The 21,123-nt window shown below is 51.3% G+C and overlaps 1 protein-coding gene across 2 annotated transcripts in view; it reads left to right on the forward strand.

The window, feature by feature from the left end:
- Positions 1-780: 780 nt before the first annotated feature.
- The window catches only part of LOC145351991 (SWI/SNF-related matrix-associated actin-dependent regulator of chromatin subfamily B member 1-like), a 41,019-nt gene continuing 20,676 nt past the window's right edge, over positions 781-21,123 (forward strand). The window contains exons 1-3 of one of the 2 annotated variants that reach the window (XM_080201846.1): positions 781-995; positions 11,725-11,836; positions 16,973-17,102. In XM_080201846.1, the coding sequence (XP_080057972.1) occupies positions 912-995; positions 11,725-11,836; positions 16,973-17,102 (326 nt within the window). In that variant the 5' untranslated portion in view covers positions 781-911. The remainder of the gene's footprint in view (positions 996-11,724; positions 11,837-16,972; positions 17,103-21,123) is intronic. The other variant, XM_080201845.1, reaches the window with a different exon arrangement.

The raw sequence follows: 21,123 nt of genomic DNA on the forward strand, positions 1-21,123 counted from the left end.
TGACCCTCTGACAGTGTGGCACTCCCTCAGTACTGACCCTCTGACAGTGCGGCGCTCCCTCACCACCGACCCTCTGACAGTGCGGCACTCCCTCACCACCGACCCTCTGACAGTGCGGCGCTCCCTCACCACCGACCCTCTGACAGTGCGGCACTCCCTCACCACCGACCCTCTGACAGTGCGGCACTCCCTCAGCACTGACCCTCTGACAGTGCGGCACTCCCTCAGCACTGACCCTCTGACAGTGCGGCACTCCCTCAGCACCGACCCTCTGACAGTGCGGCACTCCCTCAGCACTGACCCTCTGACAGTGCGGCACTCCCTCAGCACTGACCCTCTGACAGTGCGGCGCTCCCTCAGTAATGACCCTCTGACAGTGCAGCACTCCCTCACCACTGACCCTCTGACAGTGCGGCACTCCCTCAGCACCGACCCTCTGACAGTGCGGCGCTCCCTCAGCACCGACCCTCTGACAGTGCGGTGCTCCCTCAGCACTGACCCTCTGACAGTGCGGTGCTCCCTCAGCACCGACCCTCTCATGAGGGGTAAAACCCAGCACCTTTTTCCTGCCAGACTGTGACAGAAGCAATGTGCTGCTCTTGGGTTCAGGGATCCCAGCTCACTCTCCTGGAGGGTCTGGCGAGGGGCTGGAGGTTTTGAGTGTTCCTCATCCAGCCTGCTCTGCTCTCCTCATTCCACAGAGTGAGTTGCAATTGGCTGAGTCCTCCCTTGCTGTAGGTGTGGATGATTTTCATTAGGATTCTGCTTGCGTTTTCTCTCTCTCTCTCTCTCTCTCTCTGTGTCATCCCCCTCCTCTCCCCTCCCCTCTTCTCTCCTGCTGTCTCTCTCTCTCTCTCTCTCTCTCTGTCTCTTCCCCCTTTCTCTCTTTCTCTCTCTCTCTCCTAATTCAAATGGCTGCCAGCAAAACATTTGGTTTGAAACCAGTGAAATTTCAACTGGAACAAGCGAGCGAATGGTTCATGATTGGATCAGAGGTAAGATCTACAGGAGATTGAGAGTCCAGGCAGACAGAGAGAGAGAGAGAGAGACGGAGGGGAGGAAGGAGGGAAAGGCTCCTTCTCAACAACGCCAAGCAATTCAGTGGATTAACATCCAGCTTTTAAAATGAACATGACCAATGCAGGCATTAGGCTGGAGTTTCTGTTTATTCACTGTGCCGTTTCTGCCCTCTGTGTGTGTGTGTTTTTAAGTTGTAATTTAGAGTGTGGAATGAGGGAGTTCCAGAAATGGTGCTCGGGAGAATGTGGAGATCGCGGTGGGGGTACATTTACTCTGGCTGGGGGCTGGGCTGAACACTGCCTTTTCCAGATGTGTTGTATAACAAAGCCAGGACATTGTTCGGCTCTCTCTCTCTCTCTCTCTCTCTCTCTACCAGGATTAAATGTCCTCTGGAAGGTGACATGGTTCATAGCGAGCAAGGGGAAGTCGGGTGGAGGCAAACAACAATATTCATTTGCAGATTCTTGGCATTGTCCCCACTTCTTGGCATTTGCCTGAATCTTTTCCTGTCCTTCCCTCCTGCTGTGCAGTTGACAGTGTTCCATCTGCCAGCTCATTGCCTGACCTGTGTGTGAGTGCCTGTGTGTGTGTGTGTGTGTCTGTGTGCGTGTGACAGAGAGTGTGAGTGTGTGTCTGTGTGTCTGTGTGTGTGTGACAGAGAGAGTGTGTGTGTGTCCGTGTGTGTGTGACAGAGAGTGTGTGTGTGTGACAGAGAGATTGTGTGTGTGTGTCTGTGTGCATGTGACAGAGAGTGTGTGTGTGTGTCTGTGTGCATGTGACAGAGAGTGTGTGTGTGTCTGTGTGTGTGTGACAGAGAGTGTGAGTGTGTGTCTGTGTGTGTGTGACAGAGAGTGTGTGTGTGTGTCTGTGTGTGTGTGACAGAGAGAGTGTGTGTGTGTCCGTGTGTGTGTGACAGAGAGAGTGTGTGTGTGTCCGTGTGTGTGTGACAGAGAGAGTGTGTGTGTGTCCGTGTGTGTGTGACAGAGAGTGTGTCTGTGTGTCTGTGTGTGTGTGACAGAGAGAGTGTGTGTGTGTCCGTGTGTGTGTGACAGAGAGTGTGTGTGTGTGTCTGTGTGTGTGTGACAGAGAGTGTGTGTGTGTGTCTGTGTGCGTGTGACAGAGAGATTGTGTGTGTGTGTCTGTGTGTGTGTGACAGAGAGTGTGTGTGTGTGTCTGTGTGTGTGTGACAGAGAGATTGTGTGTGTGTGTCTGTGTGCATGTGACAGAGAGATTGTGTGTGTGTGTCTGTGTGCGTGTGACAGAGAGTGTGTGTGTGTGTCTGTGTGCATGTGACAGAGAGTGTGTGTGTGTGTCTGTGTGCGTGTGAGAGAGAGTGTGTGTCTGTATGTGTGTGAGAGAGAGAGAGTGTGTGAGTATGTGTCTGGTTCTTGTTACCAGATTAACAAGAGGTGGGAAAATATGCAGGAGGTGTGTGTGGGTGGGTGGGTGTGTGTGTGTGTGTGTGTGTGTGTGTGGGGGGGGGGGGGGCAGGGTGGGGGGGTGCTCCATGTCAGTGTGTGTGTGGCTCTGTGTGTGTGTGTGGATCTGTGTCAGTGTGTGTTGTCAGTGTGTGTGGCTCTGTGTCAGTGTGTGTGTGTGTGTGTGTGGTTCTGTGTCAGTGTGTGTGTGCGTGCGTGTGTGTCTGTATGTGGCTCTGTGTCAGTGTATGTGTGTGGATCTGTGTCAGTGTGTGTGTGTGGAATCTGTGTCTGTGTATGTGTGTATGGATCTGTGTGTGTGCATGTCGCTCTGTATCAGTGTGTGCATGTCATTCTGTGTCTGTGTGTGCGTGTGCGCTTGTAAAATCTGTGTGAACCTGTGTTAGGGCAGCATGGCACAATGGTTAGCACTGCTGCCTTACAGCGTCAGGGACCTGGGATCGATTCCTGGCTTGGGTCACTGTCTGTGTGGAGTCTGCATGTTCTCACCGTGTCTGCATGGGTTTCCTGCAGGTGCTCCAGTTTCATCCGACTGTCTAAAAGACATGTTGGTTAGGTGCATTGGCCACACTAAATTCTCCCTCAGTGTACCCGAACAGGCACCAGAGGGTGACAACGAGGGGATTTTCACTGTAACTTCATTGTAGTGTTAATGTAAGTCAACTTGTGACACTAATAATATAAACTTTAGACTAGTGTGTGTGTGTGTGTGTGTGTGTGTGTGATACATAGAGATAAACAGCATAGAAAAAGATGAAATCCAGATGAGAAACTGAGTAAAATTAACAGCAGATAGATGAACATTTTGCCAGTCTGTGTGTCTGAGACACTGAATTGTTACCAGAGCACTTTACAGCCAACACTGCCCGTTTACTGACATTCCCACAGTGCTGTCCTATAGCACGTACAGCAGACGAGAGGCTCACAGTCACCTCTGACAATTTGCTAATGGCCAAACAGTCTGTTTTGCAGATATTGATGTGGGACAAAAACTTGCCAGGGAGCTGCGGGATAAATCCCCTGTTGTTCTTCAAATGAAATCATTTACATTCACCCAAACTCACTGAGGGGGGCCTCACTTTACAGTTTTAACCAATAAATGGCAACACTAACAGTGCGGCACTCCCTCAGCACTGACCCTCTGACAGTGCGGCACTCCCTCAGCACTGACCCTCTGACAGTGCAGCACTCCCTCAGCACTGAGCCTCTGACAGTGCGGCACTCCCTCAGCACTGACCCTCTGACAGTGCGGGCCTCCCTCAGCACTGACCCTCTGACAGTGCGGCACTCCCTCAGCACTGACCCTCTGACAGTGCGGGCCTCCCTCAGCGCTGACCCTCTGACAGTGCGGCGCTCCCTCAGCACTGACCCTCTGACAGTGCGGCGCTCCCTCAGCGCTGACCCTCTGACAGTGCAGCGCTCCCTTAGCGCTGACCCTCTGACAGTGCGGCACTCCCTCAGGGCTGACCCTCTGACAGTGCGGCGCTCCCTCAGCACTGACCCTCTGACAGTGCGGCGCTCCCTCAGCGCTGACCCTCTGACAGTGCGGCGCTCCCTTAGCGCTGACCCTCTGACAGTGCGGCGCTCCCTCAGCGCTGACCCTCTGACAGTGCGGCACTCCCTCAGCACTGACCCTCTGACAGTGCGGCGCTCCCTCAGCACTGACCCTCTGACAGTGCGGCGCTCCCTCAGCACTGACCCTCTGACAGGGCGGCACTCCCTCAGCACTGACCCTCTGACAGTGCGGCGCTCCCTCAGCACTGACCCTCTGACAGTGCGGCGCTCCCTCAGCACTGACCCTCTGACAGTGCGGCGCTCCCTCAGCACTGACCCTCTGACAGTGCGGCGCTCCCTCAGCACTGACCCTCTGACAGGGCGGCGCTCCCTCAGTGCTGACCCTCTGACAGTGCGGCACTCCCTCAGCACTGACCCTCTCGGAGTGCTGCTCTAATCAGGGTGAAACATTTGCTGCCAACTTCAGTCAGAAGTGCCAAGTGGATGATCCATCTCAACCTCCTCCAGTCATCCCGAGAATCTCCAATATCAGTCTTTAGCAAATTTGATTCACTTCACCTGATATCAAGGAACTGCTGTAGGCACTGGAACCAATGGGAATCAGATGGTCAACTCACCACTGGTTGGATTCATATATGACACAAAGCAAGATTAGTGTGGTAATTGGAGATCAATCATTTCAGCCTCAGGATGTCACTGCGGGAGTTCCTCAGGGTCAGTGACCTCGGACATCACTGCGGAGTCCCTCAGGGTTAGTGTCCCAGGCCCCAGGACATCACTGCAGGTGTCCCTCAGGATTAGTGTCCCAGGCCCCAGGACATCACTGCGGGAGTCCCTCAGGGTTAGTGTCCCAGGACATCACTGCGGGAGTCCCTCAGGGTTAGTGTCCCAGGCCCCAGGACATCACTGCGGGAGTCCCTCAGGGTTAGTGTCCCAGGACATCACTGCGGGAGTCCCTCAGGATTAGTGTCCCAGGCCCCAGGACATCACTGCGGGAGTCCCTCAGGGTTAGTGTCCCTGGACATCACTGCGGGAGTTCCTCAGGGTTAGTGTCCCAGGCCCCAGGACATCACTGCAGATGTCCCTCAGGATTAGTGTCCCAGTCCCCAGGACATCACTGCGGGAGTTCCTCAGGGTTAGTGTCCCAGGCCCCAGGACATCACTGCGGGAGTCCCTCAGGGTTAGTGTCCCAGGACATCACTGCGGGAGTTCCTCAGGGTTAGTGTCCCAGGACATCACTGCGGGAGTTCCTCAGGGTTAGTGTCCCAGGACATCACTGCGGGAGTTCCTCAGGGTTAGTGTCCCAGGACATCACTGCGGGAGTCCCTCAGGGTTAGTGTCCCAGGCCCCAGGACATCACTGCGGGAGTTCCTCAGGGTTAGTGTCCCAGGCCCCAAGACATCACTGCGGGAGTTCCTCAGGGTTAGTGTCCCAGGACATCACTGCGGGAGTTCCTCAGGGTTAGTGTCCCAGGACATCACTGCAGAAGTCCCTCAGGGTTAGTGTCCCAGGACATCACTGCGGGAGTCCCTCAGGGTTAGTGTCCCAGGACATCACTGCGGGAGTTCCTCAGGGTTAGTGTCCCAGGACATCACTGCGGGAGTTCCTCAGGGTTAGTGTCCCAGGACATCACTGCGGGAGTCCCTCAGGGTTAGTGTCCCAGGCCCCAGGACATCACTGCGGGAGTTCCTCAGGGTTAGTGTCCCAGGCCCCAAGACATCACTGCGGGAGTCCCTCAGGGTTAGTGTCCCAGGACATCACTGCAGGAGTCCCTCAGGGTTAGTGTCCCAGGCCCCAGGACATCACTGCGGGAGTTCCTCAGGGTTAGTGTCCCAGGACATCATAAACATAGAACATTACAGCGCAGAACAGGCCCTTCGGCCCACGATGTTGCGCCGACCAGTTACAAAACAATGACCCACTAACCTAAACCAATCCCTTTTCGTCCATAAACCTATCCACGGATCTCTTAAACGCCCCCAAACTAGGCGCATTTACAACTGCAGCAGGCAGGGCATTCCAATCCCTCACCACCCTCTGGGTAAAGAACCTACCCCTGACATCCGTCCTATAACTACCACCCCTTAATTTAAAGCCATGCCCCCTCGTGCTAGATTTCTCCATCAGAGGAAAAAGGCTATTACTATCCACCCTATCTAAACCTCTAATCATCTTATATGTTTCAATAAGATCCCCTCTTAGCCGCCTTCTTTCCAGCGAAAACAACCCCAAATCCCTCAGCCTCTCCTCATAGGACCTCCCCTCCATACCAGGCAACATCCTGGTAAACCTCCTCTGCACCCTCTCCAAAGCCTCCACATCCTTCCTGTAATGTGGGGACCAGAACTGCACACAGTACTCCAAGTGTGGCCGCACCAGAGTTGTGTACAGTTGCAACATGACGCTGCGACTCCTAAATTCAATCCCCCTACCAATAAACGCCAAGACACCGTATGCCTGCTTAACAACCTTATCTACTTGACTCCCAACTTTCAGGGATCTATGTACACATACACCTAGATCCCTCTGCTCATCCACACTATTCAAAGTCCTCCCGTTAGCCCTATACTCGACACATCTGTTATTCCTACCAAAGTGAATTACCTCACACTTCTCCGCATTAAACTCCATCCGCCACCTCTCGGCCCAGCTCTGCAACCTGTCTAAGTCTTCCTGCAAACTATGACACCCTTCATCACTATCTACCACACCTCCGACTTTGGTGTCATCAGCAAATTTACTAATCCACCCAACTATACCCTCATCCAGATCATTAATAAAAATTACAAACAGCAGTGGCCCCAAAACAGATCCCTGAGGCACACCACTCGTAACCGAACTCCATGATGAATATTTACCATCAACCACCACCCTCTGTCTCCTATCCGCTAGCCAATTCCTGATCCAATTCCCTAGATCACCCCCAATCCCATACATCTGCATTTTCTGCAGAAGCCTACCATGGTGAACCTTATCAAACGCCTTACTAAAATCCATATACACCACGTCCACTGCCTTACCCCCATCCACCTCTTTGGTCACTTTCTCAAAAAACTCGATAAGGTTAGTAAGGCACGACCTACCCGCCACAAAACCATGCTGACTATCTCCAATCAATTCATTACTCTCCAAATAACTATAAATCCTATCCCGAATAATTTTTTCTAAAACCTTGCCCACAACAGAAGTAAGACTCACCGGTCTATAATTCCCGGGGAAGTCTCTGTTCCCCTTCTTAAACAATGGGACAACATTCGCTAACCTCCAATCTTCCGGTACTATACCAGAGGCCAACGACGACCTGAAGATCAGAGCCAGAGGCTCAGCAATCACTTCTCTTGCCTCCCAGAGAATCCTGGGGTAAATCCCATCCGGACCAGGGGACTTATCTATTTTCAGACCCTCCAGAATATCTAGCACATCCTCCTTATCAACTGCAACACTGTCAATTCTACTCCCCTGCAACCCAGTGTCCTCCTCAGCTATATCCATGTCCCCCTGTGTGAACACCGAAGAGAAATATTGGTTCAATGCCTCTCCAATCTCCTCCGGTTCCACACATAACTTCCCTCTGCTGTCTATAACTGGCCCTAATCTTGCCCTAACCAACCTTCTGTTCTTGACATACCTATAGAACGCCTTAGGATTCTCCTTAACCCTATCAGCCAAAGTCTTCTCATGTCCTCTTTTAGCCCTTCTTAGCTCACTCTTCAACTCCCTCCTAGCCAATCTAAAGTTTTCTAGTGCACTACCCGAGCCCTCACATCTCATCCGAACATAAGCCTCCTTTTTCCTCTTAACCAACGAAAAAACTTTTTTGGTGCACCACGGTTCCCTAGCCCTACCAATTCCTCCTTGCCTGACAGGGACATACCTATCACGGACTCGCAGTAGCTGCTCCTTGAAAAAACTCCACATTTCAGACGTTCCCAGTCCCTGTAATCTCCTAGTCCAACCTGTGCTTCCTAATTCTCTCCTAATAGCCTCATAATTACCCTTCCCCCAGCTAAAACCACTAGCCCGAGGTTCATGCCTATCCCTTTCCATCACTAAGGTGAACGTAACCGAATTGTGGTCACTATCACCAAAATGCTCACCAACTTCCAAGTCTAACACCTGGTCTGGCTCATTTCCCAGCACCAAATCCAATATAGCCTCACCTCTAGTTGGCCTATCTACATACTGAGTCAAAAAACCTTCCTGCACACTTTGTACAAAAACTGACCCCTCTAACGAGCTAGAGCTATAACAATTCCAATCAATATTAGTAAAGTTAAAATCCCCCATAACAATTACCCTATTACTATCACTCCTAACCAGGATCGTCTCCGCAATCCTTTCCTCAACCTCTCTAGAACTTTTAGGAGGTCTATAAAAGACTCCCAACAGGGTGACCTCTCCTCTCCTATTTCTAATCTCCGCCCATACTACCTCAACAGACAAGTCCTCATCAAACTTCCTCTCTGACACTGTGATACAATCCCTGACCAATAATGCTACCCCACCCCCCCCTTCTACCTCCTTCTCTACTCCGACTAAAACATTTGAACCCCGGGACCTGCAGCAACCATTCCTGCCCCTGCTCTATCCATGTCTCTGAAATGGCCACAACATCGAAGTCCCAGGTACTGATCCACGCTGCAAGTTCATCCACTTTATTGCGAATACTCCTCGCATTAAAGTATACGCATTTCAAACCCTGCTCCACCCCACCCCTGCGATGCTGTGCATTGCAGTCCCCATCTATGCCCCCCTCACTTTCAACCCCTCTACTCAGGATCCCACCCCCCCTCCGAATCAGTTTAAACCTCCCTGCATAGCCTTAGCAAATTTACCCCCCAGGATATTGGTCCCCCTCTGATTCAGGTGTAGACCATCACTCTTATAGAGGTCCCACCTTCCCCAGAATGAGCCCCAATTGCTCAAGTACTTGAACCCCTCCCTCCTGCACCATCCCCTCAGCCACGAATTCAAACTTTCCCTCTCTCTATTCCTCTCTAAACTATCCCTTGGCACAGGCAAGAGTCCGGAGATAACCACTCTATCAGACTTGGCCTTTAGTTTCCACCCCAACTCCATAAATCTCTGCTTAATATCCCCTTCCCTTATCCTCCCTATGTCATGTGTCCCCACATGAACTATAACTTGGGGTTGATCTCCCTCTCCCTTAAGAGTCCTGAATATCCTTTCTGATACATCCCGGACCCCAGCCCCTGGTAGGCAACACACCAGCCCTGAGTCCCTACCTTTACTTCCAACTCTCTTATCTGTCCCTTTAACTGTGGAGTCCCCAATCACGAGGCCCAATCTTTTACATCCCCTAACCACCTGAGCCTTCACAACAGGCTCACCTCCAGAGACCTGCTCCCTTTGGCTATCCCCAGTCGATTCCTCCTCAACTGTAGCCTCCAGGACCGAAAACCTATTTTGGAGGGGAACAGCCCCAGGGGATTGTCCCCCCGATTGCTTCTTTCCCCTCTTCCTGGCAGTGACCCAAGACTCATTTCTAGGAGTGACAATCTCCTTATAACTCCTATCAATTTCCACCTCCGCCTCCCGAATTATGCGGAGTTCCTCTAACTCCACCTCCAGCTCCTTTACACGCTCCTCCAGAAGCTGCAATCTAACACACTTCCTACAAGTAAAATCACCTGAAACACTACTAGATTCCCTCACCACATACATCCCACAGGAGATGCAGCTTACTGCCTGAACTGCCATCCCTGAAGCAATTACCAGCAGAAAAATAAAAAATATAACAAAAAAAAAATCACTGCGGGAGTTCCACAGGGTTAGTGTCCCTGGACATCACTGCGCGAGTTCCTCAGGGTTAGTGTCCCAGGACATCACTGCGGGAGTTCCTCAGGGTTAGTGTCCCAGGACATCACTGCGGGAGTCCCTCAGGGTTAGTGTCCCAGGCCACAGGACATCACTGCGGGAGTCCCTCAGGGTTAGTGTCCCAGGACATCACTGCGGGAGTCCCTCAGGGTTAGTGTCCCAGGCCCCGGGACATCACTGCGGGAGTCCCTCAGGGTTAGTGTCCCAGGATATCACTGCAGGAGTTCCACAGGGTTAGTGTCCCAGGACATCACTGCAGGAGTTCCTCAGGGTTAGTGTCCCAGGCCCCAGGACATCACTGCTGGTGTCCCTCAGGGTTAGTGTCCCAGGATATCACTGCAGGAGTTCCACAGGGTTAGTGTCCCAGGACATCACTGCGGGAGTCCCTCAGGGTTAGTGTCCCAGGCCCCAGGACATCACTGCTGGTGTCCCTCAGGGTTAGTGTCCCAGGACATCACTGTGGGAGTTCCTCAGGGTTAGTGTCCCAGGACATCACTGCGGGAGTTCCTCAGGGTTAGTGTCCCAGGACATCACTGCGGGAGTCCCTCAGGGTTAGTGTCCCAGGACATCACTGCAGGAGTCCCTCAGGGTTAGTGTCCCAGGCCCCAGGACATCACTGCAGGAGTCCCTCAGGGTTAGTGTCCCAGGACATCACTGCGGGAGTCCCTCAGGGTTAGTGTCCCAGGCCCCAGGACATCACTGCGGGAGTCCCTCAGGGTTAGTGTCCCAGGCCCCAGGACATCACTGCGGGAGTCCCTCAGGGTTAGTGTCCCAGGCCCCAGGACATCACTGCGGGAGTCCCTCAGGGTTAGTGTCCTGGCCCAACCATCTTCCAACAAAGGAGAATCTAACCATCACCCCTTGATATTCAATGGCATTACCATTAAATTTCCCATTATCAATGTCCTAAGGGTTGCCATTTACCAGAAACTGAACTGGACCCAGCCATGTAAACACAGTGGTTACAAGGACAGGTCAGAGGCTGGGAATCCTGTGGAGAGTAACTCACCTCCTGACTCCCTCCCAAAGCCTGTCCACCATCTACAAGGACACAAGTCAGGAGTGTGATGGAATACTCTCCACTTGCCTGGATGGGTGCGGCTCCCAGCAACACTCGAGAAGCTCGACACCATCCAGGACAAAGCAGCCCCCCTCGATCGACACGCTAACCGCAAACACTCACTCCCCCCACCACCGACACACAGTGACAGCCGTGTGCACCATCTACAAGATGCCCCGCAGTGACTCACCAAGGCTCCTTAGGCAGCACCTTCCAAACCCATGACCTCTTCTCCAAGCTAGGGCGACGGGAGCGACAGACACATTGGAACACCATCATCTCGAAGCTCCCCTCCAGCTCACACACGATTGATGGGAACATCTCTCTGTCACTCTTCCCCATTCTGTCTCCATTTTGTACCTGTAAACAAAATGGCGGGGGGGGGGGAGGTGTGGTGATGGCCTCGTTGTATTATCGCTAGACTATTAACCCAGAAACTCAGCTAATGTTCTGGGGACCCGGGATCGAATCCCACCACAGCAGATGGTGGTTTTGAATTCAATAAAAAAATCTGGAATTAAGAATCTACTGATGACCCATTGTCGGAAAAACCCATCTAGGTTCTCTCAAGTACTTTAGGGAAGGAAATCTGCCATCCTTACCCGGTCTGGCCTACATGTGACTCCAGAGACACGGCAATGTGGTCGACTCTCAGCTGCCCTCCAAAGTCAACCAGGGATGGGCAATAAATACTGGCCCAAATAGTGACGCCCATGTCCCACGAATGAATGAAATAAACTGAACCATGTTGCCTTCAGTTTGCTGTGGAGAGAGCTGCCTTTTTACAATGTACTTTGAAGATAAAGTCCTTTATTCATGTACTGATGCTTATAAACATTGTGTGTGTGAAAGGTCGGAAATTACCTCCGCATGTTCCGGGGCTCCCTATACAAAAAATATCCATCCTTGTGGAGGCGTTTGGCTACAGTCGAGGAGAGGAAGAAGATAGTTGCCTCATCACATGGTAAGGGTGAAGCTGAAGCTGACCCCAGCTTCCAGTCTCAGTCCCTCAATTGTTTTTAACCCATTTTTCCTTCCCCATAGAAACTAGGCAGGATTCTCCCAGAGCCTGGGTATTTACACTGTCTTCTGCACAAATTCACTTATGCATGTACAGTGGGTCACAGACAGGCACGCACAATTAGGCACACACTGATACACACACACATATAGACACACACAGTGTGTCAGACGCAGGCACACACACTCATACTCGCACAGTGCCTCAGACACAAACATGCAAAGACACACACTCACTCACTCACAGTGTGTCAGCACAGACACACACTCCTACAGTGTGTCAGACACACACACACATTCACACTGTGTCAGACACAGGGCAGGCGTACATACTCAGTGTGTGTCAGACACAGGCATACACACACACTCGTACTCACACAGCGCCTCAGACACAGGCAGGCAGAAACACACACACAGTCACTCAGTGTGTCAGCACAGATACACACTTGCACAGTGTGTCAGACGCACACACACTCACTCATACAGTGTGACAGACACAGACACACACTCTCACCCACACAGTGTGACAGATCCGACATGCGCACACACACACTCATACATGTCAGACACAGGGCAGGCATACATACTCACTGTGTGTCAGACGCAGGCACACACACACGCACACTCGCATAGTGTGTCAGACACTGGCACGCAAAGACACACACACACTCACTCACACACTGTGTCAAACACAGACACACACACACTCACTGACACAGTATGTCAGACACAGACACACTCACTCACACAGCGTGTCAGACACACACACACTCACTCACACACTGTGTCAAACACAGACACACACACACTCACTCACACAGCGTGTCAGACACACACACACTCACTCACACAGTATGTCAGTCACAGGCATACTCAGACACATTCACATAAGAACATAAGAAATAGGAGCAGGAGTAGGCCAACTAGCCCTTCGAGCCTGCCCCGCCATTCAATAAGATCATGGCTGATCTGTCGTGGCTCAGTTCCACATTCCCGCCCTCTCCCCATAACCCTTAATCCCCGCTCTTATCAAAAACCCATCAACCCGCGTCTTAAAAATATTTAGCGAGGTAGCCTCCACCACTTCAACGGGCAGAGAATTCCAGAGATTCACCACCCTTTGAGTGAAGAAGTTCCTCCTCAACTCCGTTCTAAACCGCCTCCCCTTTATCTTGAGGCTGTGCCCCCTAGTCCTACTATCCTTTCTGCATCTCCCCCACACTTGCACACATTCTCTTACACACAGTCTCTGCCTCATTCAGAAACCACTATCGCAGACACACACACAAACACGCTCACATGCTCACACTCTCTCATTCGCACAAACACACACACACACACTTTCACTCACACAAACACACATGCTCTCACACACTCACACAAATACATGCTCACACACGACAGACATGCTTACCCACACACAAACAACATCTCATACCCAGGCACAAACACACATGCTCATACACTCACAGACAACACACATGCTCACACATGCACAAATACACACGCTCACACACAACACACGTGCTCACGTGCACTCACACTCAAACACGCACATACTCACACACACACGTTCTCACATGCTTGCTGATGTACACATGGTCACACAAGAACAAAGATGTGTTCACATACAGGCACACACCCATTTTCACACACACGCACCGACATACACACACTCGCTCATAAACAAAGACATGCAGACATTCACACATCGATATTCACACGTGCAGCCAGATTGATAAACACACAATCTCTCTCTCCCACATGCTGAAGCATTCAGACTTACTCTCATCCACAGATTATTGGTTCAGGGTTAGTATTCAACAGGCCTGGATACACGAGTTCAGATCACACTCATGGCAGCTGGTTGGTGGAATTTAAATTCCATCATTAAAACAATCAGAAATAAAAAGCTAGTAATGCTGATCAGCGAATTATCATGAAAGAAAACTCAAGGGAAGCAAATCTGCCATCCTTAGTTGATCTGACCTAAATGTGTCTTTAAAACCACAGCAATGAGGTTGAATCTTAACTGCCCTCTGAAGTGGCCCAGTGAGGCACTAAGTTCTCCCTGTGTCTGCGTGGGTTTCCTCCGGGCGCTCCGGTTTCCTCCCACAGCCCAAAAGATGTGCTGGTTAGGGTGCATTGACCCGAACAGGCACCAGAGTGTTACATAAGAACATAAGAACATAAGAAATAGGAGCAGGAGTAGGCCATCCAGCCCTTCGAGCCTGCCCCGCCATTCAATAAGATCATGGCTGATCTGTCGTGGCTCAGTTCCACTTTCCCGCCCTCTCCCCATAACCCTTAATCCCTTCTCTTATCAAAAACCCATCAACCCGCGTCTTAAAAATATTTAGCGAGGCAGCCTCCACCACTTCAACGGGCAGAGAATTCCAGAGATTCACCACCCTTTGAGTGAAGAAGTTCCTCCTCAACTCCGTTCTAAACCTAGTTACAACTAGGGGAATTTCACAGTAACTTCACGGTAGTGTTAATGTAAGCGCGCTTGTGACAATAATAAATAAATAAATATGATTGACAGGGTGTGGATATGATTACTGAGTGTAGTCAGAAAGAAAAACTAGCAGATGGAGATAGAGAGGAGGCTAACGGCGTGCAATAAGGCAGCAACACCAGACTGTACAGGAGCTGACACTGAGACACACACACACACACACACACACACAGACTGTACAGGAGCTGACACTGAGACACACACACAGACCGTACAGGAGCTGACACTGAGACACACACACACACACACAGACTGTACAGGAGCTGACACTGAGACACACACACAGACCGTACAGGAGCTGACACTGAGACACACACACAGACTGTACAGGAGCTGACACTGAGACACACACACAGACTGTACAGGAGCTGACACTGAGACACACACACAGACTGTACAGGAGCTGACACTGAGACACACACACACAGACTGTACAGGAGCTGACACTGAGACACACACACACAGACTGTACAGGAGCTGACACTGAGACACACACACAGACCGTACAGGAGCTGACACTGACACACACAGACTGTACAGGAGCTGACACTGAGACACACACACAGACTGTACAGGAGCTGACACTGAGACACACACACAGACTGTACAGGAGCTGACACTGAGACACACACACAGACTGTACAGGAGCTGACACTGAGACACACACACAGACTGTACAGGAGCTGACACTGAGACACACACACAGACTGTACAGGAGCTGACACTGAGACACACACACAGACTGTACAGGAGCTGACACTGAGACACACACACACAGACTGTACAGGAGCTGACACTGAGACACACACACAGACTGTACAGGAGCTGACACTGAGACACACACACACAGACTGTACAGGAGCTGACACTGAGACACACACACAGATCGTACAGGAGCTGACACTGAGACACACACACAGACTGTACAGGAGCTGACACTGAGACACACACACAGACCGTACAGGAGCTGACACTGACACACACAGACTGTACAGGAGCTGACACTGAGACACACACACAGACTGTACAGGAGCTGACACTGAGACACACACACAGACTGTACAGGAGCTGACACTGAGACACACACACAGACTGTACAGGAGCTGACACTGAGACACACACACAGACTGTACAGGAGCTGACACTGAGACACACACACAGACTGTACAGGAGCTGACACTGAGACACACACACAGACTGTACAGGAGCTGACACTGAGACACACACACACAGACTGTACAGGAGCTGACACTGAGACACACACACAGACTGTACAGGAGCTGACACTGAGACACACACACACAGACTGTACAGGAGCTGACACTGAGACACACACACAGATCGTACAGGAGCTGACACTGAGACACACACACAGACTGTACAGGAGCTGACACTGAGACACACACACAGACCGTACAGGAGCTGACACTGACACACACAGACTGTACAGGAGCTGACACTGAGACACACACACAGACTGTACAGGAGCTGACACTGAGACACACACACAGACTGTACAGGAGCTGACACTGAGACACACACACAGACTGTACAGGAGCTGACACTGAGACACACACACAGACTGTACAGGAGCTGACACTGAGACACACACACACAGACTGTACAGGAGCTGACACTGAGACACACACACACAGACTGTACAGGAGCTGACACTGAGACACACACACAGACTGTACAGGAGCTGACACTGAGACACACACACAGACTGTACAGGAGCTGACACTGAGACACACACACAGACTGTACAGGAGCTGACACTGAGACACACACAGACCGTACAGGAGCTGACACTGAGACACACACACACACACACAGACTGTACAGGAGCTGACACTGAGACACACACACAGACTGTACAGGAGCTGATACTGAGACACACACACAGACTGTACAGGAGCTGATACTGAGACACACACACAGACTGTACAGGAGCTGATACTGAGACACACACACAGACTGTACAGGAGCTGATACTGAGACACACACACAGACTGTACAGGAGCTGACACTGAGACACACACACACAGACTGTACAGGAGCTGACACTGAGACACACACACAGACTGTACAGGAGCTGGCACTGAGACATACACACACAGACTGTACAGGAGCTGACACTGAGACACACACACACAGACTGTACAGGAGCTGACACTGAGACACACACAGACTGTACAGGAGCTGACACTGAGACACACACACAGATCGTACAGGAGCTGACACTGAGACACACACACACAGACCGTACAGGAGCTGACACTGAGACACACACACACAGACTGTACAGGAGCTGGCACTGAGACACACACACACAGACTGTACAGGAGCTGGCACTGAGACACACACAGACCGTACAGGAGCTGACACTGAGACACACGCACACACACACACACGGATTGTACAGGAGCTGACACTGAGACACACACACACAGACTGTACAGGAGCTGACACTGGGTCACACATGCCACTTGCCCTTTGCGTTGTGCTTTTAGTTCAGCAGAACCAGTAATTAACCACATGTATGTTTGCCTGTCTCACCAGATCATGGCTACACAACTTTGGCCACCAATGTCACCTTGTTACGTGCTTCAGAAGTGGAGGAGATCCTGGAAGGAAATGATGAGAAATACAAGGCGATCTCCATCAGCACAGAGCCTCCTACGTATCTACGGTAAAGTCAACTTTGTAGCTTCTTCTCACACCATTTGTGTTCCAATTTGGGAGGAGCAAATCCCCACCCCGCCCCTGACCTCTGACTATCCCTCCCTGTTAGTGTGATTGCAGTTAAAGAGGAAAGACACCAGGATGTTATCTGGGTTGGCTCCACACTTCCTTCTTGGGTGAGAGTGTTGCCCTGAGGGGGTGAGCTGGAAATGGCCTATGTTGCTGTCAACATCCATGGGGTTATCATTGACCAGAAACTCAACTGGACTCATCACATAAACACAGTGGCTACCACAGCAGGAAAGAGGCTAGGAATCCTGTGGTTACTAACGCACCTCTAGACTCCACAAAGCCTACCCACCATTTACAAGGTACAAGTCAGGAGTGTGATGTGTGCAGCTCCAACAACACTCAAAAAGCTTGGCAACACTTCATTGGCACCACATCTACAAACATTCACTCCCTCCAGCACCGACACTCAGTAGCAGCAGTGTGTACTATCGACAAGGTGCACTGCAGCAACTCACCAAAGATCCTTAGGCAGCACCTTCCAAACCCACCACCACTTCCATCTAAAAGGACAAGGGCAGCAGATAAATGGGAAATCCACCACCTGCAAATTCCCCTCCAAGTCACTCACTATCCCGAATTGAAAATATATCATAAGAAGTCTCACGGTTTAAGTCCCACCAGTTTATTTGATAGTAATCCCACAAGCTTCCGGAAACTGATTAGTAATCAGTATTCTGTAAACCGTGTGTGACTTTATACGCCTTTCTCTGATCAGAACCTTCCACACACCTGATGAAGGAACACCGTTTCCGAAAGCTTGTGGGTTTACTATCAAATAAACCTGTTGGACTTTAACCTGGTGTTGTGAGACTTCCTACTGTGTCTACCCCAGTCCAACGCCGGCATCTCCACATCTTGAAAATATATCGCCATTCCTTCGCAGTCGCTGGGTCAAAATCCTGGAATTCCCTCCCTAACGGTTCAAGTGATTCAAGAAGGCAGCTCACCACCACCACCTTCTCAAGGGTGACGAGGTGGGCAATAAGTCCTGACCAGCCATAAGAACATAAGAAATAGGAGCAGGAGTAGGCCATCTAGCCCTTCGAGCCTGCCCCGCCATTCAATAAGATCATGGCTGATCTGTTGTGGCTCAGTTCTACTTTCCCGCCCTCTCCCCATAACCCTTAATCCCCTCTCTCATCAAGAACCCATCAACCCGCTTCTTAAAAGTATTTAGCGAGGCAGCCTCCACCACTTCAACGGGCAGAGAATTCCAGAGATTCACCACCCTTTGAGTGAAGAAGTTCCTCCTCAACTCCGTTCTAAACCGCCTCCCCTTTATCTTGAGGCTGTGCCCCCTAGTCCTAGTGTCTTTTTTGAGCGGGAAGAGCCTCTCCACCTCTATCCTATCCATCCCATTCATCATCTTATACGTCTCAATGAGATCTCCCCTCATTCTTCTAAACTCTAACGAGTACAAGCCTAGTTTATTCAGCCTCTCCTCATAGCTCAATCCCCTCAACTCCGGTATCAGCCTAGTAAACCTCCTCTGCACTCCCTCCAGGGCCAAAATATCCTTGCGCAGGTGCGGCGCCCAAAACTGCACACAGTACTCCAGCTGCGGCCTCACCAATGCCCTATACAGCTGCAGCAAGACCTCCCTACTTTTATATTCAATCCCCCTCACTATGAAGGCCAGCATCCCATTCGCCTTCCTGACCACCTGCTGCACCTGCAGGCTGGGTTTTTGCGACTCATGCACAAGGACCCCGAGGTCCCTCTGCACCGTCGCCTGCTGCAGTTTTTCGCCACGTAAGTAATAGTAATAGTCCATGTTCCACAAATTAATTAATTATATATTGTTAAATGTTGCCTGGAGTTTGAACAAATTTGGTATGACCCCATTGAGATGTATAAATCTCTCAGGGCGTATGAAGCTGAGATTCATGTACAGGGACACCCAGATCCATCCATACTGCTATCTCTCTCTCTCTCTCTGGTCACCCTGCTATAGGAAGGATGTTATTAAACTGAAAAGGGTGCAAAACAGATTTACAAGAACATTACCGGGACTGGAAGGTTTGAATTCTAAGGATAGGCTGGGACATTTTTCCCTGGAGGATAGGAGGATGAGGGGGGTGACCTTTATAAGATCACGCGGGGCATAGGAAAGGTAAATAGACAAGACCTTTTACCCAAGATACAGCAGTCCAAAACTAGAGGGCGTAGGTTCAAGGTGAGAGAGGAAAGGGATCTGAGGGGCAACTTTTTCATTCAGAGAATGAGCTGCCAGAGGAGGAGGTGGGTACACTTAAATATTTAAAAGACATTTGGTGCATGGATGGGAAAGGTTTAGTGGGATGTGGGCCAAATGCAGGCAAATGGAATATCGTGAGCAGTTTTGGGCCCCATACCTCAAGAAGGATGTGCCGGTCTTGGAGGGGGCCCACAGGAGGTTCACAAGAATGATCCCAGGAATGAAGAGCTTATCATATGAGGAGTGATTGAGGACTCTGAATCTGTACTCATTGGAGTTTAGAAGGATGAGGGGAGTTCTTATTGAAACTTACAGAATACTGAGACACTGGATAGAGTGGACGTGGAGAGGATTTTCCACTAGTAGGAGAGAGTCAAACTCCAGGCTAAAAGGGTGATCATTTAAAACAGAGATGAGGAGGAATTTCTTCAGCCAGAGAGTGGGGAATCTGTGGAAGTCTTTGCCACAGAGGAGGCTGGGTCATTGAATGTCTTTAAGACAGAGATAGATAGGTTCCTGATTAATAATGGGATCAGGGTTTATGGGGAAAAGGCAGGAGAATGGGGATGAGAATAATATCAGCCATGATTGAATGGGGGAGCAGATTCGATGGGCCAAATGGCCTCATTCTGCTCCTATGTCTTGTGGTCTTAAATGGGACGAATTTGGTTTCGGAAATCAGGTTGGCGTTGATGAGTTGGGCTGAAGGGCCTGTTTCCATGCTGTATATCTCTGAGACTCCCTCTGTTCAACTCTTCTTTGTTCTTCCTGACAAAACGGACAACCTCACACGTTCAGTGAATCGTTGCCAGTTCGGCCTGTATGTCTCTCTCTCTGTCCCTCTCTCTCTGTCCCTCTCTCTCTGTCCCTCTCTCTCTGTCCCTCTCTCTCTGTCCCTCTCTGTCTGTCTCTCTGGCTCTGTCTGTTTGTCTCGCTCTCTCTTCCTCGCTCTCTCTTTCTCGCTCTCTCTTCCTCGCTCTCTCTTCCTCGCTCTCTCTTCCTCGCTCTCTCTTTCTCGCTCTCTCTTCCTCGCTCTCTCTTCCTCGCTCTCTCTTCCTCGCTCTCTCTTTCTCGCTCTCTCTTCCTCTCTCTCTCTTCCTCGCTCTCTCTTCCTCGCTCTCTCTTCCTCGCTCTCTCTTCCTCGCTCTCTCTTCCTCGCTCTCTCTTCCTCGCTCTCTCTTCCTCGCTCTCTCTTCCTCGCTCTCTCTTCCTCGCTCTCTCTTCCTCGCTCTCTCTTTCTCGCTCTCTCTTCCTCGCTCTCTCTTTCTCGCTCTCTCTTTCTCGCTCTCTCTTTCTCGCGCTCTGTTTCTTTCTGGCTCTGTCTCTCTATCTGTCTGCCTCGCTCTTGCTTGCTCTCTCTCACCCTCACTCTGCCTCACTCCCCGCTCTGCCTCGCCCCCCGCTCTGCCTCGCCCCCGCTCTGCCTCGCCCCCAACTCTGCCTCGCCCCCGCTCTGCCTCGCCCCCAACTCTGCCTCGCCCCCAACTCTGCCTCGCCCCCAACTCTGCCTCGCCCCCCATTCTGCCTCGCCCCCCGCTCTGCCTCACTCCCCCGCTCTGCCTCGCCCCCATTCTGCCTCTCCCCCATTCTGCCTCGCCCTCGCTCTGCCTCGCCCCCCGCTCTGCCTTGCCCTCACTCTGCCTCGCCCCCCGCTCTGCCTCGCCCCCCGCTCTGCCTCGCCCTCCGCTCTGCCTCGCCCTCCGCTCTGCCTCGCCCTCCGCTCTGCCTCGCCCCCCGCTCTGCCTCGCCCCCCCGCTCT

This window comes from Carcharhinus amblyrhynchos, chromosome 13, assembly GCF_965287045.1.
Source record: "Carcharhinus amblyrhynchos chromosome 13, sCarAmb.v2.hapA, whole genome shotgun sequence".
Taxonomy (NCBI): Eukaryota; Metazoa; Chordata; class Chondrichthyes; order Carcharhiniformes; family Carcharhinidae; genus Carcharhinus; species Carcharhinus amblyrhynchos.